General features: G+C 31.1%; 4 protein-coding genes across 8 annotated transcripts; 1 reads left to right on the top strand and 3 right to left on the bottom strand.

Moving 5' to 3' along the window:
* The first annotated feature begins 489 nt into the window (after positions 1–489).
* Positions 490–4,029, top strand: LOC111830050 (DNA ligase 1). Its single transcript, XM_023780651.1, has 9 exons — positions 490–686; positions 1,698–1,803; positions 1,909–2,219; positions 2,368–2,473; positions 2,551–2,880; positions 2,980–3,056; positions 3,139–3,263; positions 3,383–3,694; positions 3,777–4,029. The coding sequence occupies exons 1-9, from the start codon at positions 529–531 to the stop codon at positions 3,803–3,805; spliced, it is 1,554 nt and encodes a 517-aa protein (XP_023636419.1). The 5' UTR covers positions 490–528; the 3' UTR covers positions 3,806–4,029.
* A 274-nt stretch (positions 4,030–4,303) lies between these two features.
* LOC17884281 (WAT1-related protein At4g08300) lies at positions 4,304–7,501 on the bottom strand. Its single transcript, XM_006287882.2, has 7 exons — positions 7,204–7,501; positions 7,012–7,074; positions 6,045–6,161; positions 5,388–5,637; positions 5,072–5,230; positions 4,820–4,971; positions 4,304–4,723 (listed from the first exon to the last, which is right to left on the bottom strand). Exons 1-7 carry the CDS (start codon positions 7,404–7,406, stop codon positions 4,525–4,527), a joined length of 1,143 nt encoding a protein of 380 aa, XP_006287944.1. The 5' UTR covers positions 7,407–7,501; the 3' UTR covers positions 4,304–4,524.
* Positions 7,502–12,433: 4,932 nt separating this feature from the next.
* LOC17882039 (WAT1-related protein At4g08290) lies at positions 12,434–14,563 on the bottom strand. Its single transcript, XM_006289055.2, has 7 exons — positions 14,273–14,563; positions 14,026–14,088; positions 13,815–13,931; positions 13,494–13,740; positions 13,157–13,315; positions 12,931–13,082; positions 12,434–12,838 (listed from the first exon to the last, which is right to left on the bottom strand). The coding sequence occupies exons 1-7, from the start codon at positions 14,464–14,466 to the stop codon at positions 12,604–12,606; spliced, it is 1,167 nt and encodes a 388-aa protein (XP_006289117.1). The 5' UTR covers positions 14,467–14,563; the 3' UTR covers positions 12,434–12,603.
* Positions 14,564–24,698: 10,135 nt separating this feature from the next.
* LOC17882762 lies at positions 24,699–26,617 on the bottom strand. 5 transcript variants are annotated; one of them, XR_002833320.1, is made up of 5 exons: positions 26,404–26,617; positions 25,994–26,083; positions 25,785–25,910; positions 24,995–25,083; positions 24,699–24,846 (listed from the first exon to the last, which is right to left on the bottom strand). XR_002833320.1 is itself a non-coding variant. In XM_023780980.1 (3 exons), the coding sequence occupies exons 1-3, from the start codon at positions 26,614–26,616 to the stop codon at positions 25,836–25,838; spliced, it is 378 nt and encodes a 125-aa protein (XP_023636748.1). In that variant the 5' UTR covers position 26,617; the 3' UTR covers positions 25,618–25,835. The 5 variants fall into 5 exon arrangements, 1 of the variants encoding a protein (XP_023636748.1); XR_002833321.1 differs by having other exon boundaries at positions 24,699–24,842; XR_002833318.1 differs by lacking the exon at positions 24,699–24,846 and having other exon boundaries at positions 24,848–25,083.
* Between the last annotated feature and the right edge of the window lie 279 nt (positions 26,618–26,896).

Raw genomic sequence — 26,896 nt, 5'->3', positions numbered from 1 at the left:
AAACCGGGGTTAATGGAATTACACTAAACTTAGGGTTTATCGATCCCAATTCGATTTGTGATAATAGCAAAGGATAATGCAGTCTTTGGATAACCCCAAATTACCCGTATGTTTAGGGATTAGTAATTTCGTCAACCTCGGTTTAGTGATTCCGTCAATCCGATTAAACGGTTTATTTGATTCGACAATTTTTATATACTTAATGTATTAATAGACCAAAATTTAATAAACCATGCATTTTATTTCCAACCAAATAACATTGGGTATTAAACTTCCAAATTAAAATTAGATGGGGAATTTTTATGGAATTTTCCCATCCCGAATATAAATTGAATAAGTAATATATCTTTTCACATATGGAGAGACAGCAAAAAAATTACCAATTTGCAGATATGCCCTTTGACCCAACAGAATCACTATTTTGACTATTTATTTATTATTTATCCACAATGTTCGATTCACACTAAAGAGAGGTAAATCTACTTTTTTCTACTGAACTTCTTCTTCTCCGTTACTTCTGAGAGCAAAATGTCTGGCGGCGACTCGACGACGGCGACGGACATGGAGATCGCCGGTGACAAAATCGATTCGAAGGACGTTGAAGCAACAACAACAACAGAAGATATCGAATCCCAGATTCTCGCGGCTATGAAGTCCCGAGCAGCCTACTTCAGAGACAAAGCAGAGTAAGGAATCGTTGCTTCATTTTTTCTTTCTCGTTGCTTCGATTTCATCGGAAATACCTAACAGTTGTGAATTTGCTGAACTATGGTTAAGAAAGGAAATGAGAATCTAGGTGTGTTTGTTCGAGGTAGCATTGAGTTTTGTGGTAGACTAGGTTTGTATAAGAGTTGGATTTTGTGATGATTTAGAGTTGGATTTTGGGTGAGAAACTAGGCTTTTGTGGTCAGTGATGTTTGTTAAATTTGGTGATATATGGTTGAAATGAAGAAATGATGATTCTAGGTTTTTAAAACTGCGATGTTTGAGTAGCATTCAGTGTTGGTGGTAGGCTAGATTTGTATAAGATAGGGTTTGTGATGATTTAGAGTTGGATTTTGGTGAGAAAATAGGGTTTTGTGGTCAGTGATGTTTGTTAAATTTGGTGATATATGGTTGAAATGAAGAAATGATGATTCTAGGTTTGTAAATTTGCGATGATTGAGTAGCTTTTAGTGTTTGTGGTAGGCTAGGTTTGTATGAGATGGGTTTTGGTGAGGAGGTAGAGTTGGATTTTATGGAGAAACAAGGTTTTTATGGTCAGAGTGATGTTTGTTAAATTTTGGTTGAGACGATGAAATGATGATTCTAGGTTTGTAAATTGAGATGTTCAAGTAGCATTCACTGTTTATGGTAGGCTAATTATGTATAAGATTGGTTTCGTGAGGATGTAGAGTTGGATTTTGTGGAGAAATTGGTTTGGTGATGTGTAGAGTTGGATTTTGTGGGGAAACTAAAACTTTATTGTTCGGAAACATTGATTTGGTGATAGCTGAGTTGAAATGAAGAAATGGAAATTTAGCTTTGTATAAGATTTTGATTTTGAGGTTTCGTTTAGTATCTGAGACTAAGATTTGCATATAAAGGAAGGGCTAAAGATTGATGATATCTCCTATTTATGGTATAAAGGGGTTCTGTTAATTTTTTCGAGAAAGATTTTTTGAAGCAGAAGAATCATCTGGAATTTCTTTTTGCAGCAACTTAACCTGTGGGGGTGTGCGGAGGTTGCTGGAGGAGGATCTGAAATTGGAGAAACATGCTTTGGATGTGCATAAGGACTTTGTTAAACAACAATTAGTTCAGGTATCCTTTTCATAGTTAAGGCCAAGCTTTGCATGAAATAGAGAAAAGATGTTATTACTTGCAGCTGACTAATTATGTTTTGATATGTTTTCTTGGTGATAACAGTGCCTAGAAGGTGCTGAGAATGATGAAACTACAGAAAATTCTCAAGAACCTGAGAAGAAAGATGATGTAACTCCAGCAAAAGAGGCAGAAACGTTATCAAAAGAGCACAACGTGAAAAAAGATGTCAAGGAAGATAGAACTGGTGATGATGACAAAGCAGAAGATTCACCTGTAATGGGACTTCTGACAGAGGATAACACGTCCAAATCTGTAGCTGAGCAAACAAACGATGAGGACAGCAAAGAGGTCCTTCAGAGTGACATAAAGAAAGCCCTTCGTAAAAGGTCTTCTTATATTAACGCTAATTCTGAGTAAGTCAAATCCGTCTTCTTTTCTAAAGTCCTTCCTCAGATGCCATATTTTAAACATTAGGAAACATCTTTCGATATCTCAGTTTGCTGTCATCAATGATTTTGGAAATAAATTTTTCTTTGTTAAATAATGCTTGCTTTGTTTCAGGAAAATTACAATGGGTATACTTCGTCGACTTTTGGAGCAAGATCTTAAATTAGAAAAGTATTCTCTTGACCCCTATAAGAAATTCATTAATGAAGGATTAGATGAAGTAAGTAAATATAATTTACTATGTTTCTTGTTATAAATGAGAGATACAATCTTCTTAGAACTTTTATTGCCCATTAGGTACTGCAAGTGCAAGCTCTTAAAACTACAAAACCTACAACTAAGACTAAGCCTCTGACGAAAGCTGCAGCTAAGAAGGTCCAGAGCAAACCAGCTAAAAAGTCAGACAGTGAAGAAATGTCTGATTCAGATGGTGAAGACGAGGATGAGGACATGGAAGTAGCTGTAAAAAAGAAGACCGCTGTCAAAAGAAAATTATCGAAGTCAGAGATAACCGGAAAGAGGAAACGTGAAAAGGAGAAACTTCCATCTGTGAAGAAGACAAAACAAACAGATTCACAGAGCGACAGTGATGAAGGAGAAAAAGCATCTTCAGAAAAATCTGTGAAGGTATAGCAGCTTTGTTGTAGTACCTATCTAGAATCCTATTAAAACAGTGCATAATTAACATCGTTTGGTTTCTGTTCGTCTAATATTTTATAACTACAGAAACAGGAAACTCCGACAACTGGCTACGGGAGGCGTGTTGAGCATCTTAAATCAATCATCAAATCTTGTGGAATGAGGTTTTTAATCACGCCTGGTAGATCTTTAAAATCTGTGTTAGTTCATACTCCAGGATTTTTGATTTTTTTTCTTTCTTGCTAGCATTGCTCCATCGGTTTACCGGAAAGCCAAGCAGGCTCCTGAGGAGAAACGCGAGGATACTCTGGTAAAAGAACTTAAGGAGATACTCGCCAAAGAAGGCTTGTCTGCAAATCCTTCAGAGAAAGGTAATGGTTCACACTTACGAAGTTTCCTCTACCTTTAGGAAAGCGCAAACACCTTCGAGATATTCTGGGGTGAAACCATACAAATTATTAACAATGTATCTGTTTTTAACTTGTGACAGAGATCAAGGAAGTCAAAAAAAGGAAAGAAAGAACAAAGGAGCTTGAGGGTATTGACACAAGCAACATTGTGTCGAGTTCAAGGAGAAGATCAACTACAAGTTTCGTACCGCCTCCAAAGCTGATAAAAGCAGAAGAAAGCGAGAGCGATGAATCAGAAAATGAAGAGGATGAGGAAGAAGAAGATGAAGAAGTAGTAGTAGAAGAAGAAGATGAAGAAGAAGAAGAAGAAGAAGAAGAGGACGCAGAAGAAGACGAGGGAGCTAATGTAGATGACGGAGAGGGAAGTCAAAACGAAGAAGAACCAAAGACTGGTGCGAATCCTTTTATCTCTTACATCACATTTCATCAGAACATATCTTATAGAACTAATATGATATTTTGGTCTGGTTGCAGAGGACGGTGGTGAAATGGAAAGCGAATAATCATATGATCAGTCGCGGGAACAATGTAGCTTAATTTCTCTATGTGCTGTTGTAGAGTAGTGAGTTATGTTTTGTACTTTTAAAAGTGGTAATCATTATCATGACATTAGGATATGAATTTTAAGACTTTGCACTATAAATCTGGACTAGGTTTCGAGTTAAAACTTAGATTCGAGACGATATGTTTTGGCTTGTGTTCTACTAAATCACATTTTGTTCCAACACATCTATCTGCAATAGTTTATCGTGGAGGCTCGAGGCTCGAAATCAATCATCCGAACCGACCCGAACCCAAACTGAGAATCCGAAATACATAGTACAAGAGCTACTCGAAACTCGAAATATCCGAACTGATACCTGAATGAACTGTTACCCGAATGCTCAAGACTAATCTTATCATAAGGCTTTTCTTATACGATAGTTGAGTACTCGATCAATACAAGATACACTATAGTTTAACATTAGCTAAACTTGAGCAATCACAATGAGATACACTACTAACCAAATTAAAATTTCTTCCATTTACGTGATATCCCCACAATTACAGAAAATATACAACATTGTTTTTATATATATACTTGAATCTTAACAATTTAACACAAAGACAACTTGAAAATGTAAAAACAACATAAAACAAAACAAGTAATAAAGATAAAACAAGTTTCCCTTCTTGGAAACTTGGTCTTCAAAAATTGAGAGAGCATTGTCTTTTTTTTGGTTTAGTTAATGTTATTAGCCACCACACCTTTGTCTACTGCAATGGGAATACCACCAGTACCTTCTGCTGTTTTTGTTGATATATTGGTGATTGGCAGCTCCTGCAATCCTACTTTCTCCTCAACCGGTATCACTTCGTCTTTCGCTTTTCCCCACACGACGCTGTATAGTCCGAACACGATGAAAATCGCGCCTATTATACTGCATATACAAAAAATTAAACAACTCATTAGTTTACATATGGTTTGTACTAATGTACTCGTTGTCGTGCGAATCGTAAATGTCAAAAGATTTTACCTTCCGAGATGAATCTTTTCAGCCAAAACTAGCACGCCAAGGAAGGCTGTAATGATCATACACATAGGACTAAACGAAGTCGTAAAAACCGGGCCTCGTTCCCTAATCACAATGCTTTGTATGTAATACGCCATACCCGAACAAACCACTCCCTGATATTTAATCATTCAATTACCATATAAACATTAATATTTACTTGAATGAAATTATATACAATCAAAGATCTTTAAGTACCAATAAATGAAAACTTACCGAGTAAACAGCCGCGAGCGTGCCCGAGTCCATACCGATCTTCCAAGCGCTCAAGTCGCGAACCATCACGACCGAAGCAATCGTGTTCAATATCGTTCCCATGCCACAAATCCACATAACCAATGACAGTTCCGCCGGATATTTCTTCAACGTGAATGACTGAACAAATTAACAATGTCATTAAAAATTAATACACACCATTCCCTTTGTTAATACCATGTAAAATCTTATACTTATGTATAGCTTTAACCAATATATATGGTGTGTTACATATACTAATCCAAATCTTAATGTAAGTGACTAATGCTTTGCTTACTTGTAAAATGAAGAAACCTGCCCAACTAGTGATACTACCCATAATGGCTAAGGTTCCAGTGACCCAGTTCTGGTCAGTTGTCTCGGAGGAGCTAGTGGAGGAGCCACCGTGAAAAGAGGTATGAGCACTCTTAAAGAGCTCAATGGCTGGACCTTTGTACAAAGTCATCACCATAGCTCCTAATAAAGTGATTACTGTTCCGACCACCTTTGCAAGACTTCGTACTTTCTTCAAATTTACAGTTTCTAACCTGATTATATTAAAATAAAATTAGAAAAATTAGAAGAAGAAAAACTATATATTATCTATATATACATTTCTGAAGTACATTTTGTACTAAAATCATTTTTGTAACTAATTTTCCGAAAAACCAATATCTCAAACACTATTTTTTCATATCATTAAGGTTAATCCAGTAAATATGTATTTTGGATCGGTTCAAAATTAAAATTTACAACCCGGTATCACAAATCGGATCCTTATTAATTATTATATTAATCAAAATTAAAAACAATATTATTATATACTGAAAATATGGTAATATTCCGGTTATTACCAAAAAATTATAAACCAATGCGGTTTTGATTACGGATTTTTTGATATCTCTATAAAAAAAATGGATCCGTAGTGTACCGCAGATTACGCAAATTTAATTACCTGAAAATGACAGCCATTATGAAGGTAATAGCTGGAAGTGCATTAACAAAGGCAGAACTGTATGTAGCTGATGTGGCTTTCATTCCTATGTAGTACAAGTTCTGGTCCATGAGTGGTCTGAATAGACAAAGCAATAACAATTACAAAGTTATTATTATTATCTAATCATATGCTTTAATTTCGTATCATCTTCTGATTAACCAATCATATTCTAGATTTTTCACAATCATTCTTTTTAAAAAGATAATAAAGGAAACATATATAGAGCTAATGAGAAGACAGCAATGAGTGTGATGATCTCATCAAGATTCAAGAATCTTCACGAGTAGAATCTTTTTTTTCGTATAGATTCATTCGACCAAATATTATATTGTTTTACACCTCATTTATATGGAAAAAGTTGTGTTTATTAAAAATATTGAATGTTTTTTTAATATATAAGAATTTGTTGATTAATAGGTTTTTAAAAACTTGCATATATATATATATATATATATACCTCGTGCAAAAAAACTATATATATCAACTATATATATGTTATCCTCTTGGGTTTTCTTTTGCAAATCTTGACACAAAAATTATATATTTCGATTTGGTATATTGATAAAATATGTATTTTTAGTGTTTTTTTTATTAATCAAGATTCATTGATTAAGAAATATAATACGTGAGATATCTCCAATATTTTACAAAAAGTACTCTAATTTAATACATGACGCATATTGTAACATGAAAATAAATAAAACGTCACATTTTTTTTTCCATTCGCCTAAATTAGGCCTTGAGAAGCCTATATATGTATATGTAGTATATATAAATTAAATAAAAATTCTTTTAAATATTATATATTTGTGTGTGTGTGTTATGTGTGCGTATAATATATAGATGCATCATCCATGCATATATACTAATATGTATCATGCACATGAAAAAGGAAGATAAGGTTTATGTATATATGAAAGCTTACTCTAAGATTCCAAGAGCAAGAATCCTAAAGAACATTGGCCATGTCATCTTAGGCCTTATTTTCCTGAAAAAGTATGCAACAAATTAGTATTTATACATGCATGGCTTTAGAGTTTAGATATAAGAACCAAACCAAACCAAATAAAGCATACAACATCATCATCATCATCATCATCAAGAAACATATACATACCTTTCAAGAACGAGAGCAAAAGGAGCAATGACAATGGTGGCAACAACGTGACGGTATGTAGCAAGGATCCAATGGTTCATACCATGCTTTAAGGAGACCATAGTGATGATGTACATGCCTGCATATCCGAATTGAAGTGATATGATTGCTATTATTGGCTTCAATTTATCAATTTTTCCACATTGTTTCTCTCCTCCCTTCATACTTTTTTTTGCTCTTGTATATATTATATGATTCTATATATATGTATATATATATATAACTCTCTAGATATGAGATGTTTCGTGAATGATGAAGAGACACTTGTTTGATGAGAATACAAAAACCAAATGGGAAATGATCCTTCTTATAGTCCATAAAAAGTTGTATTTTTAAAAGATAAAATACAATTTTTATTTTGTTGGTTCAATAATACGTCTACGTATCTTCTCGAATATTATAATGCAAAGATATGAGTAACAAAAAACAAAGTGCATTATCAAAAAAAAAAAAAAAGGTATATTGGAAAATTTTATTTCTTTCTTTCTTTCCTAAGGAAAATGTGCAAAATAGAAGGACTAATAACTTTTAGATTATGTGCATTATTGAATGATTATATATTTTTAGAAAACAATGAAAGAATTTTAAATAAAATTTTGTTTATCGTGTATTTTATTTCAATTGATGATACATTATCTTACATATTATCAATTTATTTATTTATGAAATAGATACCAATAAACATGATATCGTCTTATCCTATGAGCAAAGTTAAAGTTTTATATAGCTCTTATTTTTATTTTTAAACTACATAAACCAATGTTTGGCACAAATAATCCTTCATAGTTGGGTAACATAGGAATTTAATATAATTTCATAACAAGAAAACATGTAATTTTCATGATAAAAACGTTCAATTAATATTCATCGCACATTTCACGTATATTTGCTAAATTTTCTTTCATCGTATAATCATGACAGCGGCGCTCTAGTGAAATTAGAAAGAAGTGTTATTTGATATATTGATCTTAAATTCTATTTAATGTTAGTTTATTTAATGTTGTGATTGCTTTTATAAGAATGTCTTTTAAAATTTAATAGAAAACTCCCTAAAACTGTGAAGAATGAAATCTGAACATGTCATTTTAGACAAATCACTTAACCATTTGGCACTTCATTTAGGCAAATCGCTTAAAACTAAATACATGATTTAATTTTTAGGTCTTTCAATTTGCATATATCTTTATTGATATGTTCATGAAGAAAAGCATGAGTAATGAGTTGGTGGTATGTGAAGAACTGAAGTGGGACTGAATTAACGTTGTAATTAAAGAAGCACCATGTGTGATCATTTGTGTGTTTGTTATATTTTTATGAATTAGGGTTCTTATATTCACCATCGTTAATCAATTAGCAAGAAGAGAGAGAGAGGGTTAATCGATAGAGTATTTACCTTCATACTTTATCAATAGTGCAGTTAGCAGGGAGCGAACACGCGACCTTCAGATAAACTTTATACAAAGTGCATCAATAAATATATGAGATAACGTAGTCTTCTCGCTAGGTAAGTGGGCAAAGTAATTTTCGATATAGGAAACTTGCCAATGAGTGTTATATGAGTTTTATAGTAAATTGTATAATTTGATTCGCCAAATTAGACGTCTATCCAACCATTGACCATAATCAATGCTAGATATCGTCGCTTTAATTTTAATGTACAAATATCTTAAAAGGATCGGAGACAAAAAAATTTTAATTATGATAAACATTTTTCTTGTGTTTCAACTTCTAAAAGACAAAGATAAAAAAGCACATCAATACATTAACTTCATTTTTTTTTGGTACGACATACCCTTCAAATTATTGTTTTAAAGTTGTACATTCCCAGTTCAAATGTGAAAAAACTGACTGAAAGATGATTAAGTATGTGGTTATAACTTGGTCTTGTTCATTTATCTGTCGCTGGCGACAATGACCAGACCTGTTTATTTGTTTGTCGCTGGATTTAGAGATCATCGATCATAAGTTTTAGTCGCAAACATTTTCAACAATCAATCTTTATAAGTTTAAGAGTATTTTTTCGCGAGTTTCCATGATTCCTACCATAAGATAATATTTTGGTATGCTTAAGACTTAAGTTACGAATTTCAACTTGCTTTTATGACATTTCTTTTTTTGAATAAGAATTTGTAACTCTAATCAGAACTCTACTATCATTATCCTTAGATGCCATTGCCATTTTCACCTAAAAATGTTGTCACCGTTTCCACTCTTAAATGTCAATGTTTGAGGTTAGAAAGTAGGTTAATTTATGTGGGCATCAAATCTACACATATTGCTATAACAAAAACTAACCATAAATACGATATCTTATGCTGTAATCTTTTATAGTTGATTATAACTAATTAGATCCTATTTACTGCTATTTTTATATCTTTTACATCCTTTTTCCCATTGGATATAAAGTTTATTCTTTTTTCTGTAAACTTAATTAATACTTTTTGGTTCTAATTCAACTAAGAGATAATACCCTTATCCATTAGTGATCAAATACCAAGACCTATAAATATAATACTAACATATTTCGAATCAGATTCATCTTTCCTCAATATGCTTGCTAGATTGAAGTGGTGTGATTAAAGTGTGTTTAAATGATATGTATACATATTTGAAAGGAAAAGAAAAAAAAAAGAAATCTTAAAATAACAAAACCCAAATGAAAAAAAGAAAGAAATGGATAATTCAAGTGGACCTCTTGGCAATGAATAATGCATTATCCTGCACATTTAAGTTTATTTATTCAAGTGTTGTGTGTTTTGTTGGTTTCCTATTTATAAAAATTTTCATTTTAGAAGTTGGGTTTTCTCCCTTATTGACCACCAAGTATTGTCTTGTCTTAGTGCTCCAACGTGACGCAATTAGTTCCACTTAATCTAGCACTAAGCTTAAGTGAAGATAATAACCAAGATTTTTATTGGATGGCATAGAATATATATGTTTCTGCTACAATTAGCCAAAGGAATCTGGCTTTAATTAGATCCTTTAAAAACATCTCTTTATGAAGCAACTTCGATTCATAATTTTCCCAAGATATGATTTTAAAGTTTTTCATCAAGTATCTAAAAAGATATTATTATTTATATATACTACAAGAAAACATGACGATTTCTAACTATCATTTCCAACAAAAACGGTGATATAAATATTTTCCGACTAATTCAGTTGTCAGAATTTACTATATTTTCTTGTCGTAATTCCGATATATAATATACTTTCTACATGTTTCAATCTTTTTTTTTAATGTTTTATGTAGCAATATATTTGTAAAGATCGAACCTTCTTCGAGAATGTACGTGAAAATCATTTATGGGATATATCTAGAACTTGTTTGGTATCACAAACCTTATTTATTTTAACTGCTGTTCCATAAGACATCCACTGAACCGAACACGAATTTTAATATATATTCCCATGTCTCATCCAATAATGTTCTTCAAGACATTATTCATCTAGTTCTTATCACAAACAAAACACAAGAATTTTCAAAAAAATGGTGTAGTTGTTAAGACTTCACCAAGAATATTTGTTGTACTGTTAAGTTAAAATGTTGATCCACAACAATGGTTAGTGAACACAAAGCTTTAACATTAAACACTCTTTTGAATGTTGTGTCTATGTTGCCTTTAGTGTCACATGTGTTTTTGCCACTATCTTATAGCCATGGATGCACTAATCAAGGTTTTGAAGCGTATCTCCAACTTTCACCTGAGTCGTTTTGTTTGGAACAAAATTTTCTGGTTTTAGTGTTAAGATTGGAGAGACAAATTCATATCTTGATGACTTGATTATTACCCCAAGATTGGTTGGCTTTTGCATATGTAAATATGTATACACATATATATATATATATATATATTTATACAAAAAAATATACTAATGGAAAGAGTGAAATGACAGCATTAAACAACGTTAATTAGTTGGATCATTGTTTAAAAAGGGCGAGGTAGACCTAGCACTTAACAAAAATAACTGAGATTAAACGAGGATTAGTCAGAGACTATTATTAAAATTTTAGGATTATTTTCTTTAATTAAAGAAAATCATAAATATATGTTATTAAATGTATGTATAGTTCTATCGAGTTGAAAAAACACCAAATAAATTACAAAACTATAATATTGTTCTAAAAATTTCTATAAAAGACATGAAGATGAATTTTTAAAACAAAATTTTTAATGAGTTTCACTAAAATATAAATATAAATTATTGTTAAAGATCACAAACACCCAATCTAAATATTTGAAAGAAAAAAGAAAAAAAATGTATTTTATACAATCTAAAAATATGCAAGATTAGGCTGAGAGTAATAATTGTGTGACTATTTTTTTTAAGAGATTAGTCATTAATCGATGCAGATAAGGTGGGCCTAGCGATTAGGTAGAGACTAGAGAGTAATCGAACCTTGGATAGGATTTTTAGAACATGGAGTAGGATCAAGTTCTAATAATCAATTTAGTCATCAATATGTATTAATTAACTGTATACTTTCTAATTCCTAGTTAACTAATTCAATTTTCATACATTCTTTATTACTTAATATTAATAATGATGATGTAAACTTCAAAACAAATAATTAAATACTATTATTTTAAATTTATATAAAATTGTTACTCACAAAATATAAAAAAAAAGTGCTTTTAGAATCAAATTTAATTTCTTTTAAAAAAGTGTGAACATCTTAAACTTGGACTAGTTAGGAACAATATAAACTTTACAGATGTGAGACTAATTCTAGTTCGCTCAACATGAGTCCATTCTTGGATGCAAATTATTTTTCCTTCTAATAATCAAATCTTAAACTAGAGATTCAATTTAAGACCTTAAATTAAAAATTGATCGAACTTTAGAAATAATATGTCTTTTCTTTTTAAAATTTTTCTTTTTAAACATGAGAATTTTCCGCAAAATCACTTATCCTAATAGATTATTTTCTTCCAAACACATTTTAAATATGGAGTTCGGATGATATTTAATGCATTAGTGTTTGTATGATCGCATCCTAATTTAACGAAGCTAATTAGATGAAACTAAGAGTAGCATAACATGTGTTGTGGTTCTTAGTTGGATTTTAATTATCCAAACACAAAAATGAATCCCCAAGACTTAACAATCATGTGTACGTAAACAAAGCCAGAGACGACCACACATTTGCGTGACACATTGTTTATTAAACTTAAAAATTAGACACACCTACTCATGAACCTCGTGATTATATAATTCCTACCTGATCAATTACAACTTTATAACGTGACTGTCAAAACATAACATAATTAATTAATAACATATGCATCCAAAATACATATAATTATTTATTAATGGTAGAATACAAAATACTATAAACTCTAGAAATGTTTTCTCCACTTATGCTCCAGTTGTGTTACGTTGCGCACCACCACCGTGAACGCTCAAATTGTTGTTGCCGTCGGCTATAGAAGAAGCCAATTTGTTGTCATCGTCACTTTTACTTGTAATTGGCAATTCTTGGATACTACTACTCTTTCCAAGGCTATGATCTAATCCTGATACTTCATAGTCTTTTCCTTTTCCCCAAACAACCATATACAAACCCGCCGCGATCACTACCCCTCCTATTACACTGCAATGACATAAACCGAAAATATCGAAATCAAGAACGCGTATTTCGATTAGCAATTAGATGTTTTCGACATTTATGTAACGTTAACGTACCATCCAAAATGTATTTGTTCATGAAGAATGAAAGAAGCAAGGAGAGCTACAAGAACCATGCAAAGAGGGTTAAAGGCAGTAACAAAAACTGGCCCTCTTGTCTTCATAACCATTCCTTGAACGTAGTACGTTATACCCGAGCTTACTATTCCCTTTATTAAACCAAAATCTGGTTAGTATTTTTGTCTTAAGAGATTTATTTACGCGTAAAAATTTTTATACTTACCGTATAAAGAGGTGCGTAAAGCCTTGCGTCCCATCCAACAGCCCATCCACTAGCGTGTCGCTCCACCACAAGCGCGACGCCGAAGCTTTGGACAGCCCCGGCAAGGCATATTAAGGATGATAGTGAAAGATCGGCCGGATATGTCTTTATTGTTATGGACTGCGTTTCAAAATATATAAATGTTTTAAGTATCTTTGTAGCTAGTCAAGTTCACGAGAAAGATATCTCAAGAAGAAACGTAATGCAACAACTAACACAAAAGCTTATACTTTTGTATTATTTGTGGATTGATTAGTATATATTATGTATGATTATAAGAAAAAGGTAAGGAGCTTACTTGTAAAACATAGAAACCAGACCAAGCAACACAACCAACGAGTATCAATAAAGTTCCAACAACCCAATTGTTATGGTCTTGTGAACTATTGGTATGTCCGTTTTGTTGATTCATACTCGGGTTAGACCATGGTAAAGGAATAAGTGGACCTTTGTACAATGTCATTACCAATGCTCCTCCAAGACCAATCAATGTCCCAATTATCTTTGCTTTGCTTCTTATCTCTGCTAGATTCACTTTCTCCATTCTGTTCATATATATCAATGGTTATTATAACATTTAACTAGGTTTAGATTAATAAGTGTTTAAACCATGGATTACCTTAAAATCCAAGCTATTATGAATGTGACAGAAGGAAGAATGTTCATAATCGCAGATGTATATGTTGCTGATGTCATGTTCATCCCAAGGTAACCAAAACCTTGATCCAAGACTGGCCTATACACACATACCGATATGATAAGTATGTAATAAGGGTACTTGTCACTTTAAGACTTAAGAATGTGAAATGAGAAGATTGAATTGTTCTTACTCTAAGAAACCAAGTGCCATTATTTTCCAGAAAACTGAAAATGTCATCTTCGGTCTCACTTTCCTACAAAACATTTTCAGTTCTTGAAAGCTTAAAGATCGGTTTCTTGACAATCTTAGATGTTTTAGCAACAGTAAGAAACACTTTTAGTATAACAATTACAACATGGTAATTAAGAAACATTTTGTCATCATCATCAACAAATTAATAATATTTGTTTAACAAAAACAAAACATATAAGACTGACCTTTCAAAGATGAGTGCAAAAGGTGCAAGGACAAGAGCAGCCACAAGATTACGATACACAATTACAACGTAACGATTCTGGCCTTGGTTAAGAGTTGCCATAACCACAATATACGTACCTGCTGCTCCAAATTGCAAAAATATCATTAACAAATAAGGTCTACACTTATGCATAGTTGCACTTACACCCTCCATAGTTATATAACTTTAAGAACAGTTTTGTTCTATTTTGTTTTCTCTGTTATTGATGAAAGAGTATGATGATGAAACGGGTCTTCTTATATAAAAAAAAAAACCACAATCAAAAAGGTGATATAGAGTTTTGGATAACCATGAGAAACTTGTTTTTTTTTCATCCCTTGATCGAGAAGTATAAAGTATACAATTATATGATTATCTATCAGGACACGACCAATGAGGATACGTTATTATTGAATAAAGAAAGTTAAATAATTGCTGTTTTTTATTGGTATGGGTTCATATATCATATAATGCTTCTCTGATGATGCTTTTGCTATCACTATTATCTTGTTGCACACGTCATAGGCTCTTTTAGTTTTATTGTTTTTGTTAAAGTGTTTTTGGCCCAATTTGATTAACACGTAAACCTGAAAAATCTTACACGTCTAGTGTTAGCTACGTGTGTGTTTTGTTTTAGTGTCCGAACGTTTTTATGTTGAGATGTTCACATCACAAAGCACGTGGGAAGGACTTGGGGGTTTCGAGTATAAACCGCAGTTAGTTATTTATGTTTTGTCTTTTTCTTTGTAAGAAGTTATTTATGTTTTGTCTTTTTCTTTGTAAGAAAAGCAGATTAAATTATGATGTAATGTGAGATTGGGAGTGTTAAGCAGCCTAAGTTATTCCAATTTTTTGTTAATTACGGCTGATTCGTTTCATTTCGGTTCTTTTGGTAATTTTTCTAAACTTTTGTAATGTTTAAAATGATTACAAGTTAGATAATAGTTAGGAAATTCTCAAAAATGACATACTAAGCTTTGGTTTATCAAAAAGAGCACTTGTTTTAGTTTTTTCTTTTTTACATTTTAAATACCATTTAACTTTTGGTTTTTGCGAATTATCAAAAAACAAAAATCAAAACTAATCATAAACCCTGAACCGTACCTCTTAAAAATCTTATACCCCAAATATAAAGTAGAACACTAAACCTAAACATTTAAATTCTAAATTCTTGAAATTTTTGTGTTTAATTTGTTGTATATTTAGGTTTATTCGGTGTAGAGACACGGCGACCGAAAAAAAGTTTAATTGTTTTTTCATTTCTTTTTTTATTTCTCTTTCATCTTTCTTTTATTGTGTCACTTGCTTCTTTAATTACATGTCGCGAGAGAAATCGCACAATTATCAAAAGAACATGCTTTTAGAGAACCAAAATCTTTTTGTGGTAATTTTGAAACACCAATAGTGATATTTTTGGCAACTAATAAACTTAAAAGTATACAGTTTAAGAAATTTCTCAATTATTTAAATAAATCTTAAAACAGAACTTAACCTCAGTGTCATATATAGATTTATATATAACTTTCACCAAAATATCATTACATATTTACTAGTATAAATATTACAACGTAGAACAAATATTTTTCTCGGTTTTTCAAAAGAAGAGTAAAGTACTTTCTATAATAGAAGAAAAAGATAGAGAAGTTGGCTCTCATACCAAACGAGCTATAGACTCCAATGCATCAATATGTTTAGATGGCTATATGACTTGGACGGCTATAGACTTAGACGGCTATAGACTTGGACGGCTCTCATACCAAACAGGTTTGGACGTTTTTTACACTTGCAACCTATAGTGACATTTTTAAAAAATCTTAAACGATAAACCCTATCTCTTAAAATTTTTATACCCCATATCTAAAGTAGAACACTAAACCTAAAAAAAAAAATTCTATATTTTTGAAACTTTTTTTGTTATAATTTGTGGTATATTTTGAGAACCAAAATCTTTTTGTGGTAATTTTGAAACAGTATAAGTGGTATTTTTGGCAACTAAACTTATAACTATGTATGTTCAAAAAATTTCTCAATTATTAAAATAAAACTCAAAACAGAACTTAATCTCAATATCATAGATTTATATATAACTTTTACCAAAACATCATAACATATTTACTTATTTGGATACACAAAGAAGTATAAGTATTACAACATCGAAACGAATATATTTTTTTGTCAATATTAGGACACAACTGACCGGCTTATTAACCTAATTCCTACAAATATGTAGTGAGCGGATCTCGATTCTTGATATAATAGTACTTGACTACTTGTCCATCAATGGACTTATCATTTGCCACAAAACAACAAATACTTTTTTTGTTTCCTAAAGAAAAATTCGAGAAGTTGGCTTTCATACGGCTACACTCTTGCATGTAACCGGCGTAGCCAATGTATTTCCGACTTAAATTGACTCTCTTACGACAGAGAACATATATCATATGAAACCAAGGGCACTTGCAAGTTGCAACCTATAGTGACAAGTGCGAATGCAACCACCCTTTACTTACGGAACTAGAATATGTTTTCTTTATTAATTTAGTGATGGATCGATGTGTTTACGGCTAATCAAGTCAAAAAGTTGTCAACTAAATTATGACAATCACTTATCTAGTGCGCAATTTAGGGGAGCATAAGCGCATAAGGCTAATTTATCATGTCTTATATAGAACTAGAAGGATCCACATGCAATAGTATTGTTAAATATTATAGAATTATGACATAAAGATATTTACATATTTGTATTAGAATTTGAATTTTTTTTACAAAAACTCATAACAACTTTTATTAGATACAAACAAAATCATATAAAATCATTAAAACTCAAATTATTTAAAATAAAAGATTGAATAAAATGAGTTTTTAAAGTATTAATGTATGATATGTGTGGTGAGTAATATGTTATGAAATGTTCTAGATTGTATTAGAACCAAAAATGATTAGAAGTGTTGAGAGGATTGATATATTTATATTTTGTAGATCAACATCAAATCTTATTTTGTAATAAATTGCATGATTATCTCAAGCTCTTTTCCATTGAACATAATACCCAAATTCGATGTGAATCCTCTTAGTGCTTTAGTTAATTGGATACTAATTTATCCATTACATTTATTTAATGCTACTGTTATCCCGACAAACTACAAACAAATGTTTAGTAATGATGAAAGTCTATAAACTAAATAAAGTGTTTTCTTGAACTATGGCAAGCTTAGAGAGTATCTTTGCAAAACTAGAGTGTAACCTAAAAATCTAATAAAGTTATGGGATATAGTGCTCCACTTTGAAAACGTATATAGAATTCTCCACCCATTATTCATGATGATATCCTTAGGCTTGATTAAAAAAAAAAATCATTAAGAAAAGAATAATTATATTATATAGAGTTCTTATGCATAATTAATCATTGGAAGGTGAGAACAATGGTCATGTGTCTCACTGTGACCACTATGATAATAGTAGTGATCACTATGATACCAAATAAACATATATATATGGAGAATATGAGAAAAACAGTTGAAGAACATATTTCAATTTTTATGAAACATGTTGATTTTAGGATTGAACTGGATTTAGACTAACTTAATCTCTTTGATAATATTTCATTGGGACAGATTCATCAAAGACCTCATCAAATCGTCTTAAGTGTAGATTGTAGAAATATTCTTCTAGCAAACCTTTCATTGTCACGTCTATTAGGCAATCCTAGTCAGTAGTCACTTTCATTTTCTAATTTTACGTTTTAGTAAATATGGACTTCCAACTTAAAACCGATATGTTATATATTATCGGTAAATCTTTTCCGATATGAGATATATACTAATAAAATTAGGATTGATTTTGAAGTTTTTGTAATGTAAATAATCATAAGACTTAGTTTGTCGATGAATTGTTGTATATATAAATAAAAAAATAGAAAGTGAATGATGACTTAGTATTCAATTATCACAAAAATGAAGGAGCTAGTGGATACCTACTTGCAATTGAATCACAAATATGTTTGAAAAGAGTGGAGTTCCAAGTGTTCGTTCCCATCTCTTCATTTTCGCCTAACCACGTATGAATACTACTACTTGATGCTCACCACCACCATTAACCCATAATTTTCAATTTCATATATCTTTTTTTTCTGTTTTTCTTTTAGTTTTATGGATCTGCCCCCTGGAGCTAATGACACTTAAGATATGGGCTTCACTTAAAGATACTTTATTACTAGTACTTTTCTTTTATACGAAAAAGAAAGTAATCTGACAATTGCTTTGATATTTTCTTTGGATATATATTTTCTAGGGTTGGATTAAAGTTTATATTTGTGTTCCTCACCAATCTTTTAGTGAGGGTAAATTAGAGTTGAAAGTCATATTAAGTTTATACATGTTAAACCTGAGTTTTTTAGTTACTAGAAACAACTGACTTGGAAATGTATGCTGGAAAATAATAATGACCTAACATGGAAGTGAACTAATAGGTGGTGTCTGATTCCTAACCTCAGATCAAAAGACTGGTTTACATGCAAATGTATTGGTTTACATGGATTAGTACTGTTGTATTTTTTTGTTTGGATTAGACAACTAATCTAATAAGTCATGGTCGGATCAATTAATGGGCAATTATCATGTTACTGTACCTTTAACATATTTTTGGATTATGTATGTATAGAGGGATTAGAGGAAAAGTTTATCAGCAGTGTGAGAGTTCAGATTTTTTGGGTTTTCGGATTTAGACATCTAAGACTAGTTTCAATAGTTATATACTGATATTATATATGTTTTGGGTTATATTCCAACTTACTTAGTTTTATATTAGACCATCTCTACTAGAGTATCCCATATAAATTGTTTAAAGAAAAAAAAATTGAAAAAGAAAGAAATTGGGAAAAATAAACATCTTTTTATTCATCAACCAACCACCTTTAGGCACATGATGTTGCTTAATAGTTTCTTCCATCTGCTGAAAAACACTTCTTTATATATTGGGTCTTTCACAATATTTTTGCATTCAATTTTGGTCCACAAAAATACAGAGCAATCCAATTAGTACCACCGGTAGAGCTGGTCTTAGTAAGTTACTTTTGTTTTCCAGTTTCAAGATAACATCTAAGTCTATTATTCGTAATCTTTTGATTCCTAAATTGCAAACCGTCTAAGCATATGTTGCACTATAGTTGTAAAAATGTATTTTTCAAATATATTTAGATTAAAAAAAAAAGGTTCAACACTACCCTAAAATCATTTTATTTGCAGCCGCTTTCGTTTATACCAATTTCACTCGTTTTTCTTGCATTTTTGTTATCAAAACATCTTACATCAACATATTGACAAGAAAATGAGCCAAATTAACTTCATTCATAGTTGTAAATAATAGTCACAATCAAACAAAAGAACGGTAATTAACATAAAACCTAGGTTTACCGATGAACTTAACATAAGGGTTTGGATTAGAGCTTATATAAATGTTCGGATTTCTTCGGATTTATTCGGATATCGGGTAATACTCGAATTCAATCTTCTGAGTCGAAAACCTATTCGAGTATTTTAGAAGACCCGTACCGAACAATCTAGTTCGAATCGGGTCTAGTTACTAATGATATATCACAAATGATCGTCAAGCTTTCGTTAAAGAATAAAGACAAATGATGTGCAAGTTATGGATGAAAAACTTGAAAGGCTTATGTAAAATTGAAAAAGATTGTGAAGGGAAAAAAGTAGCCGCAAATAAAGCAAAATAGATGTATCTAAAATATTTGAAATCTTTGAATATTCGAAAGATGTGGCGAGAGAAAAAGAGTCATGTCAAGGCATAAAGAAATGGGCACTTCAAAGTGGTTGCTGCGTATTATAAGCAATGCCATTATATTTTATGGACTTCCTTATCAACAACAATACTTTTCTTTTAACATGAATAAAAGTCTCCATTTCTGTTTTTACGTATAACTAGAAGACTACACCACTCAACATTTCTTTATATATTTTAAAATTGGTACAAAATTCTATTTTTTGTATAATATTTTAAAGAATGTAAATTAGTTAGTGTAAATACTAATTTTCATTAAAAAAATGTTCCTTTTCTGCTTATATCATAGTTTCAAATGAAAAAAAAAAAAAGAGAAATGTTAATATTCTTATTAAAATAAATTATAGAATGGGTGGTAAAAGAAAAATTTTAAATGGTAAGAAAATAAGATTAAATAATATTTGTTTAGAGTAATCGAAAATAGTTAATCATTAAAATTTGATACATTGTAATCAAATTTGATTTGTTTTCTAAATGTGTGAAAAGCTTAAAACTAAAACTACTTAGGAACAAATTGAGTAATTATTAGTCTATAAATAGTATGCATGAGTATGAGAATTATATGAAATAAGTTTCTGTATTGGGATATACGAAACATCACATCTTTTGGTAAACCTAAAATTAAAGCATTATTTCTTTAGATACGTGGAGTATCTATATATATAAAGTTAGCATTTTCTCTCTTCTCATGATGCCACCTAAACATCCACCTAAGCTACATTTTTTTTTACATTAAAATAATTTTAAAACATTCATTTAGTGCATATTTATGCTACTTATTAAATTAATAGAAAATTTATATAAATAAAAATAAATTATGTAAATAAATGAAATGTTAAATAAGAAATACTTTCATTATTTATTAGTTAGTAGTAATAATATAATTCAACTTTCATTTTAAATTGATCATAGTTTAAAATTTTAAATGTGTTACTGAGTTTAAGAATGTAAGTAAATTTTAAATTTATGGTAGAATAAAAACAACATTTATGTAATTGTATATATAAAATTTTTAAGGGGAAAAATAAAATTGAAAGTGAAGTATTAGTTTATAACATGATCAAAAAGAAAATGCTTTTAATCCAAATTTAAATATTGAAAGATAATAATTCAAGAGAAAATAACTATAATATGTTTTGAAAATCAATTAAAATAATTAAAAGATCACAATATAAATTAAAAAATTAACAAAAAAATTATAAACCTCCTGCGCGTAGCGCGGGTCAACTGCTAGTATATATATAAAGTTAGCTTTTTCTCTCTTCTCATGATGCCACCTAATCATCCACCTAAGCCACATTTTTGTTTTTACATTAAAATAAATTTAAAACATTCATTTAGTGCATATTTATGTTACTTCTATTAATAGTTATATAAAAAAATTATAAAAATAAATGAAATATTAAAATAAGAAAAACAATACTTAATTTTTTTTTACTACTGGTAATAATATAATTCAAATATCATTTTAAATTGATTATAGTTTAAAATTTTAAATATGTTACTGAGTTTTAGAATGGAAGTAAATTATAAATTTATAGTACGTAGAATAAATAAACATTTATGTAATTGTATATATATATATAATTATAAAGAGGAAAAATAAAATTGAAAATGAAATATTAGTTTATAACATGATCTAAAAGAAATAAAATGATATTTCATAAATTGAATCAAATGCTTTTAATCAAAATTTGAGTATTGAAAGATAATAATTAAAGAGAAAATAGTTGTTTACAAAAAAAAAAATAGTTATAATATTTTTTGAAAATCAATTAAAAAGACAGTAAAATATCACAATATGAATAAAAATTTAACAAACAAAATTATTAACCACCCGCGCGGAGCGCGGGTCAACTGCTAGTATAGCATAAAATGAACCATAAGTTCACCAAACACCCCCCCCCCCCCAAAAAAAAATAATAATAACTAATTGTCTACATATATAAAAGCAATGATTCTGAGAATAGCTATTTATGTGAAAATGTAGATTAGGAAGTGAAAAAGTTTGTGGTAGTATATAAATAAAATAGAAAACTGATGTGTGATTTAGGAGTGTGCTTAAGGGTTAACGCATTGAGGTTATATATATATATATGGAATGATTTAAACTTTAAAGTATGTTGATCTTATCTATTTGATTGCCATTTAAAGATATATTCTATTTTATATTATTTAGTTTTTGCAGTCAATAATCAATCATCTATATTTTTTTTTTTGAATAATCAAAGAGGTTCTGGGCCGAAGCTCATACATCCCCTCAGGCCCGAAACCAAAGCATGTTATATGGTTTCGTCCCAAGCGCTACTCGAACCGGCGGCCTCTAAACTTTTGCCAGAGATCTTTACCAATTGAGCTAATCATCTATATTCCATAACACATATTTAGTGATGTAGATATATGGATGCTCAAAGAGTTGAAGAGATGGAGATGGGTGAGGGTGAAGGATCACCAGTTAGTGAGGTTAGACCACCATTATCATTGGTATCTTAACAAATCTTAGAGCTAAAATTTGTTAAGAAATGCTCTTATATAAGAAAAATCTTAACAAATCTTAGTTCTAAATTTTGATAAGATACCATTGATAATGGTGCTCTTAGAGGTCAGAGAAACAACCCTAAGCAGGCCACAAAAACTTGGAAAAAATCGCATGTTGATTGGTTAAACTGTAGTGTTGGAATCTCTTGGTCAAATAGAAACAGTTTTGCAGGGTGTGCTTGGGTGTTGAGAAATCATGAGGGAGTGGTGCTGCTTCATAGTAGAAGGGTTACGCCTAGCATAAATAACAGACAAGAGGCACAGTTCAAAGGTCTAATGTGGGCATTGGAGAGTATGATAAGTCACAAGGATGACAGTGATTTTTGGGCTGCAAGAGGAGTTTTTGGTTAGTGCTATAACCAAACCGGCAGCGTCACCTTCATATAGATATCAATCTATAGAGGCTGGTCTATGTTTAAAGTCTTTTAAAGACTAGAAATTCTTTTTGGAAAATTCATCTTCAAACAGGGAAGCCTTGTTAATAGCTCGGAGTGTCACCAATGGCTTCTTGGGTTGTTTAATGAAGAAAGAGAGGTATCGCTTGATTGAATTTGAGTTTTTACTTTAGTAAGGGAAGGTTTGGAAGGAATTTTTTGGTAATAAACTATGGCCTTAGATAAGATATTCTCTTAAGGGTATTTAAGCTCTAAGAGCTTACCATTAAAGATGCCCTAAGATTTAGTTTAGCAGGGTTTGGTAGTAGCTGTTAAGCTCATTCATTTGTTGAATCGATGCTTTCTTTGTTTGCTCCTGATGTACATGGTTATATCTATCAATACAGCACCAGTTGATACAAAAAAAAAAAAGATATATGGATCATTTAAACTACAATACTCAAGGTCACTGACAATTTGGTTCAAATTTAATAAAATTTCTTTAAATTTTGGAAAGTGTATAATTTTGACAAAATATAAATGAGAATTTCCAAATATCTAGAATATTACAATTTTTTTGGTTATAAATCATAACTTAAAATAACTAATATTTTCGGAAATAATCTTGTTTCTGGTTTTCGGATATACTATTATTATATTTTCGATTTAATTCGAATAATTAATAGAAACACTTAAAACCTGTTCAAAAGCAAAATATTTTGGTTCAATCCATTTCGTGTTTTGGATGCAGATTTTATGGCGATGTCTAATTTGATATATCAAAAGTAAAGATATACAAAAGCATAACTTTCAATTGCAAAAAACAAATTAATGGTAAACGTAGAAACAGAATCCTAGAAAGGGTGAGTGACATAAAGAATTCTAAATCGGTAACAAAAGATGGTAAACTTTATCCTCATCAATAGGAGTATATAAATATGATTTTGAGTTCTTGGTCAAAAGGTATCAAACTATATGATTGATTTGTTATCTTACAGAACCATTGCTTACTTCACAATGCACAGCTTATAAAAGATACAAAATCGATCAACCCTAGCTCGCAAGAAACTATTTGCTAACTTCACGAATAACATCATACGCGTAATCAGGCTAATCAGTCAATTGCCAATGAGCAAAAAAAAATAGAAACAGATAACGCGAATATTCATATTACTTGTACCAACTAAGGTACACAAAGGTATGGCTAAAAGCTAGCTAATTTCACGAATGAGCAAAAAACCCTAGCTCGCAAGAAACTATTTGCTAATTTCACGAATAACATCATATGCGTAATCAGGCTAATCCGTCCATTGCCAATGAGGAATAGAAACACATTTACGCGAAAACTCATATAACTTGTACCAACTAAGGTACACAAAGGTATGCCTAAAAGCTAGCTAATTGCTTTTATCACCCACCCTATAAAGAATATAAACTATACTACTTTAAAGAAAGAATGATAAGGAAGCAAAAAAAAAAGAGAATGAATAATTCAAGAAACGACACTATTATCAAACTTTTTGTTCAACTAAGCAAAAAGATGTTTTGTTTCAAGCGAAGATTAGATTTTGCACTAGCGAACATGATGAGTATATGATCAAGACTGATACTTTCCACTAAACCATAATCTTATGACTCTTTCTCTACTCAATAATACAGCCAACAGATGCAACCACTGATTGATCGATAAAGAAAATTTTATAATATGTAAAAAGGCTTATCAGGTAGATACATTTACAATGAAGGTGACAAGTTAAGAAAATATGTCGTTGATACATGGACCATTTTATGCAGGACCATAAAGATTGATTAACCATTGTTGTCTCTCACCACAAATGCAACCAGCTTGCTTCATCAAATATAGTAATATGTTATCATAGTATGAATGTAGTAATGTATTTGTCGCTCATAAAATCCGAGTGATCGACAAATAACATAAGAGACCTAAATGATTGAACAACTAGTAGATATTATATCCCAAGATAATGAATGCTTACATGAGCAAACTTGCTTTCGGTTTTGACATAGAGAAATTGAATTCTGAGTTGCAAGGTGTTACCGACAAGTTGCATCGCAAGCACCTATACTGGGAATGACATTGCACAAAAACATTATGGTCAGTAATGAAAGTTATGGAAAGAAAAATTAGTGTAGCTTGACAAATCGCAATCTATACTAAAAGTAGATAACGAGTAAAGATATACAAAGCCAATTAGTTGATGAACGACTGGCAGTTCCGTGAGAGTAATAGAGATGTTTGAAATTCAAATGATCAATGTAATAATGTAAGACTTATTCTGAGAAAATCTCTCACCTCACAATGAAATTGCCAGAACAATACCTTTCATGATCTAAAGAAAGCTCAAGAAACCTTTTTCTTTTCAACACCAGAAGAAAGCAAAAAAATAAATTATAAATGGTTATAAAGAAACCGAACAAGTTAAGTGCCTAGTAGACGTCATAGTATTGGCAACAATCAAAACAAAAAGCTAACAATAACAATACAGAGAAAGGAAAAAGGAAACTATTGCGACAATTCTAGCATATTCACTTATGGAGTCATTCAAATTAATGGATTAGTCAAAGAGGCAAAATGCGGCGTACGAAACTAGATAAAGTATGGTAAGATTCAAATCAGCATTGGCCATTCATATAAAGCAAATAATATTTTCAAGTGATTAGAAAGGAAAAAGAGAAAGCAGTATGAAGAAAAAACACGGTTCTTGCTTTCTTGCATATTAGAGTAGCTGCTATTTGCCTATTCAGTAGCACACAAAAGAGCACAACCTTACACACATTTTCTTCTCTTCTTTTTCGTTGTCGTGTACGTAATATTGATCAACTAAAAGCAGCAAGTAGCTTCTTCTGTATGATTTCCGCACTTAGACGTGGAGATAACCTCGGCAAAATTTCCTACCATATAGTAATCAATCGATATGAATCTTTTTACAGTTCTACCAAACAAAGAAGGACTTTGAATTCAGAACAACACACACCTCTTTACCATCAGAGTTCTCTTTCGCCAAAACCGGTATCTCATACTGATACGCTCGCTCCCACTCGGGATTCGTAGTTATATCTCTCACCTAACAATTCCCAAAGAAACCACATTACTCTCATGAACTCATTCACAATTCTAAATTCTTTGCTTCCGACTCAAAACCAATTGAAAAATGCGTTAAAATCGCAATCGACGATGCTCTAATACCATTTCGGAATCACAGTAATTCCCCAAACTTAACAATTCCGAAACAAAATCATACCAAATGCTATGAATTTCAACAAAAATAACTCCAAATTTCAAATTCATGTTCAAGCTTATCCACTTAACGAATCCAGAATCTTCAATTCACCAATTAATCATTCTAAATTCTGAAACAAAATCTGAGATTTGGATTAGTAAGACCTGAAGAACAACGTCGTGGAGTGAATCGGACCCGGGGGAAAGAGAGAACGCTGCGTTAAGCTTCTCTTTAAGACCATCGCAGAGACAACATCCAGGTTTAGAGTAGAGAACAAGCCTTCTCGTACTTGGCGTCGAGGAAGAAGATAAACTACAGGCCAAAGGACGTCGTCTTGCCGCGAACACCAAAGTCGCTGATATCGCCGCCGTCGCCATTTGTGTTGTCTAACATTTTCTCCGATATTCATATTTTTTTCTTCATATTCTTAATGGGCTTTATTGGGCCATTAATTATCTATTAAGTGATTCGGCCCACACTCATTTACATAACACTAGTTTTTTTTTAAAAGCCTTATCGGTTTGATTGAATTAGTTTTGGTAGAGAACTAGACACCAATGTTGAATGGAAACGGAAACGGATACGGATACGTGGAAACGAAACGTTTTGGAAACGAGAAACGAGTTTTTTTATGAAATTAAGATATGGAAACGTGTT

This window comes from Capsella rubella, unplaced genomic scaffold (assembly GCF_000375325.1).
Source record: "Capsella rubella cultivar Monte Gargano unplaced genomic scaffold, Caprub1_0 scaffold_6, whole genome shotgun sequence".
Taxonomy (NCBI): domain Eukaryota; kingdom Viridiplantae; phylum Streptophyta; class Magnoliopsida; order Brassicales; family Brassicaceae; genus Capsella; species Capsella rubella.
The sequence above is the reverse complement of the archived record's forward strand: the minus strand, read 5'-3'. Positions and strand labels throughout refer to the sequence as shown.

Excerpts from the sequence above, each read along its gene's own strand:
- LOC111830050 (XM_023780651.1), top strand. The coding sequence starts at position 529 with ATGTCTGGCGGCGACTCGACGACGGCGACGGACATGGAGATCGCCGGT. Across the intron at positions 1,804-1,908 it reads TTAAACAACAATTAGTTCAG|TGCCTAGAAGGTGCTGAGAA; the intron begins GTATCCTTTTCA and ends TGGTGATAACAG. Across the intron at positions 2,220-2,367 it reads TATATTAACGCTAATTCTGA|GAAAATTACAATGGGTATAC; the intron begins GTAAGTCAAATC and ends GCTTTGTTTCAG.
- LOC17884281 (XM_006287882.2), bottom strand. The coding sequence starts at position 7,406 with ATGAAGGGAGGAGAGAAACAATGTGGAAAAATTGATAAATTGAAGCCA. Across the intron at positions 7,075-7,203 it reads TTTGCTCTCGTTCTTGAAAG|GAAAATAAGGCCTAAGATGA; the intron begins GTATGTATATGT and ends ATACTTTTTCAG. Across the intron at positions 4,972-5,071 it reads CGCTCGCGGCTGTTTACTCG|GGAGTGGTTTGTTCGGGTAT; the intron begins GTAAGTTTTCAT and ends ATTAAATATCAG.
- LOC17882039 (XM_006289055.2), bottom strand. The coding sequence starts at position 14,466 with ATGGAGGGTGTAAGTGCAACTATGCATAAGTGTAGACCTTATTTGTTA. Across the intron at positions 13,741-13,814 it reads ATAATAGCTTGGATTTTAAG|AATGGAGAAAGTGAATCTAG; the intron begins GTAATCCATGGT and ends ATATATGAACAG. Across the intron at positions 13,083-13,156 it reads TTTACGCACCTCTTTATACG|GGAATAGTAAGCTCGGGTAT; the intron begins GTAAGTATAAAA and ends GGTTTAATAAAG.
- LOC17882762 (XM_023780980.1), bottom strand. The coding sequence starts at position 26,616 with ATGGCGACGGCGGCGATATCAGCGACTTTGGTGTTCGCGGCAAGACGA. Across the intron at positions 26,084-26,403 it reads TCCACGACGTTGTTCTTCAG|GTGAGAGATATAACTACGAA; the intron begins GTCTTACTAATC and ends GGGAATTGTTAG. Across the intron at positions 25,911-25,993 it reads AGAACTCTGATGGTAAAGAG|GAAATTTTGCCGAGGTTATC; the intron begins GTGTGTGTTGTT and ends ACTATATGGTAG.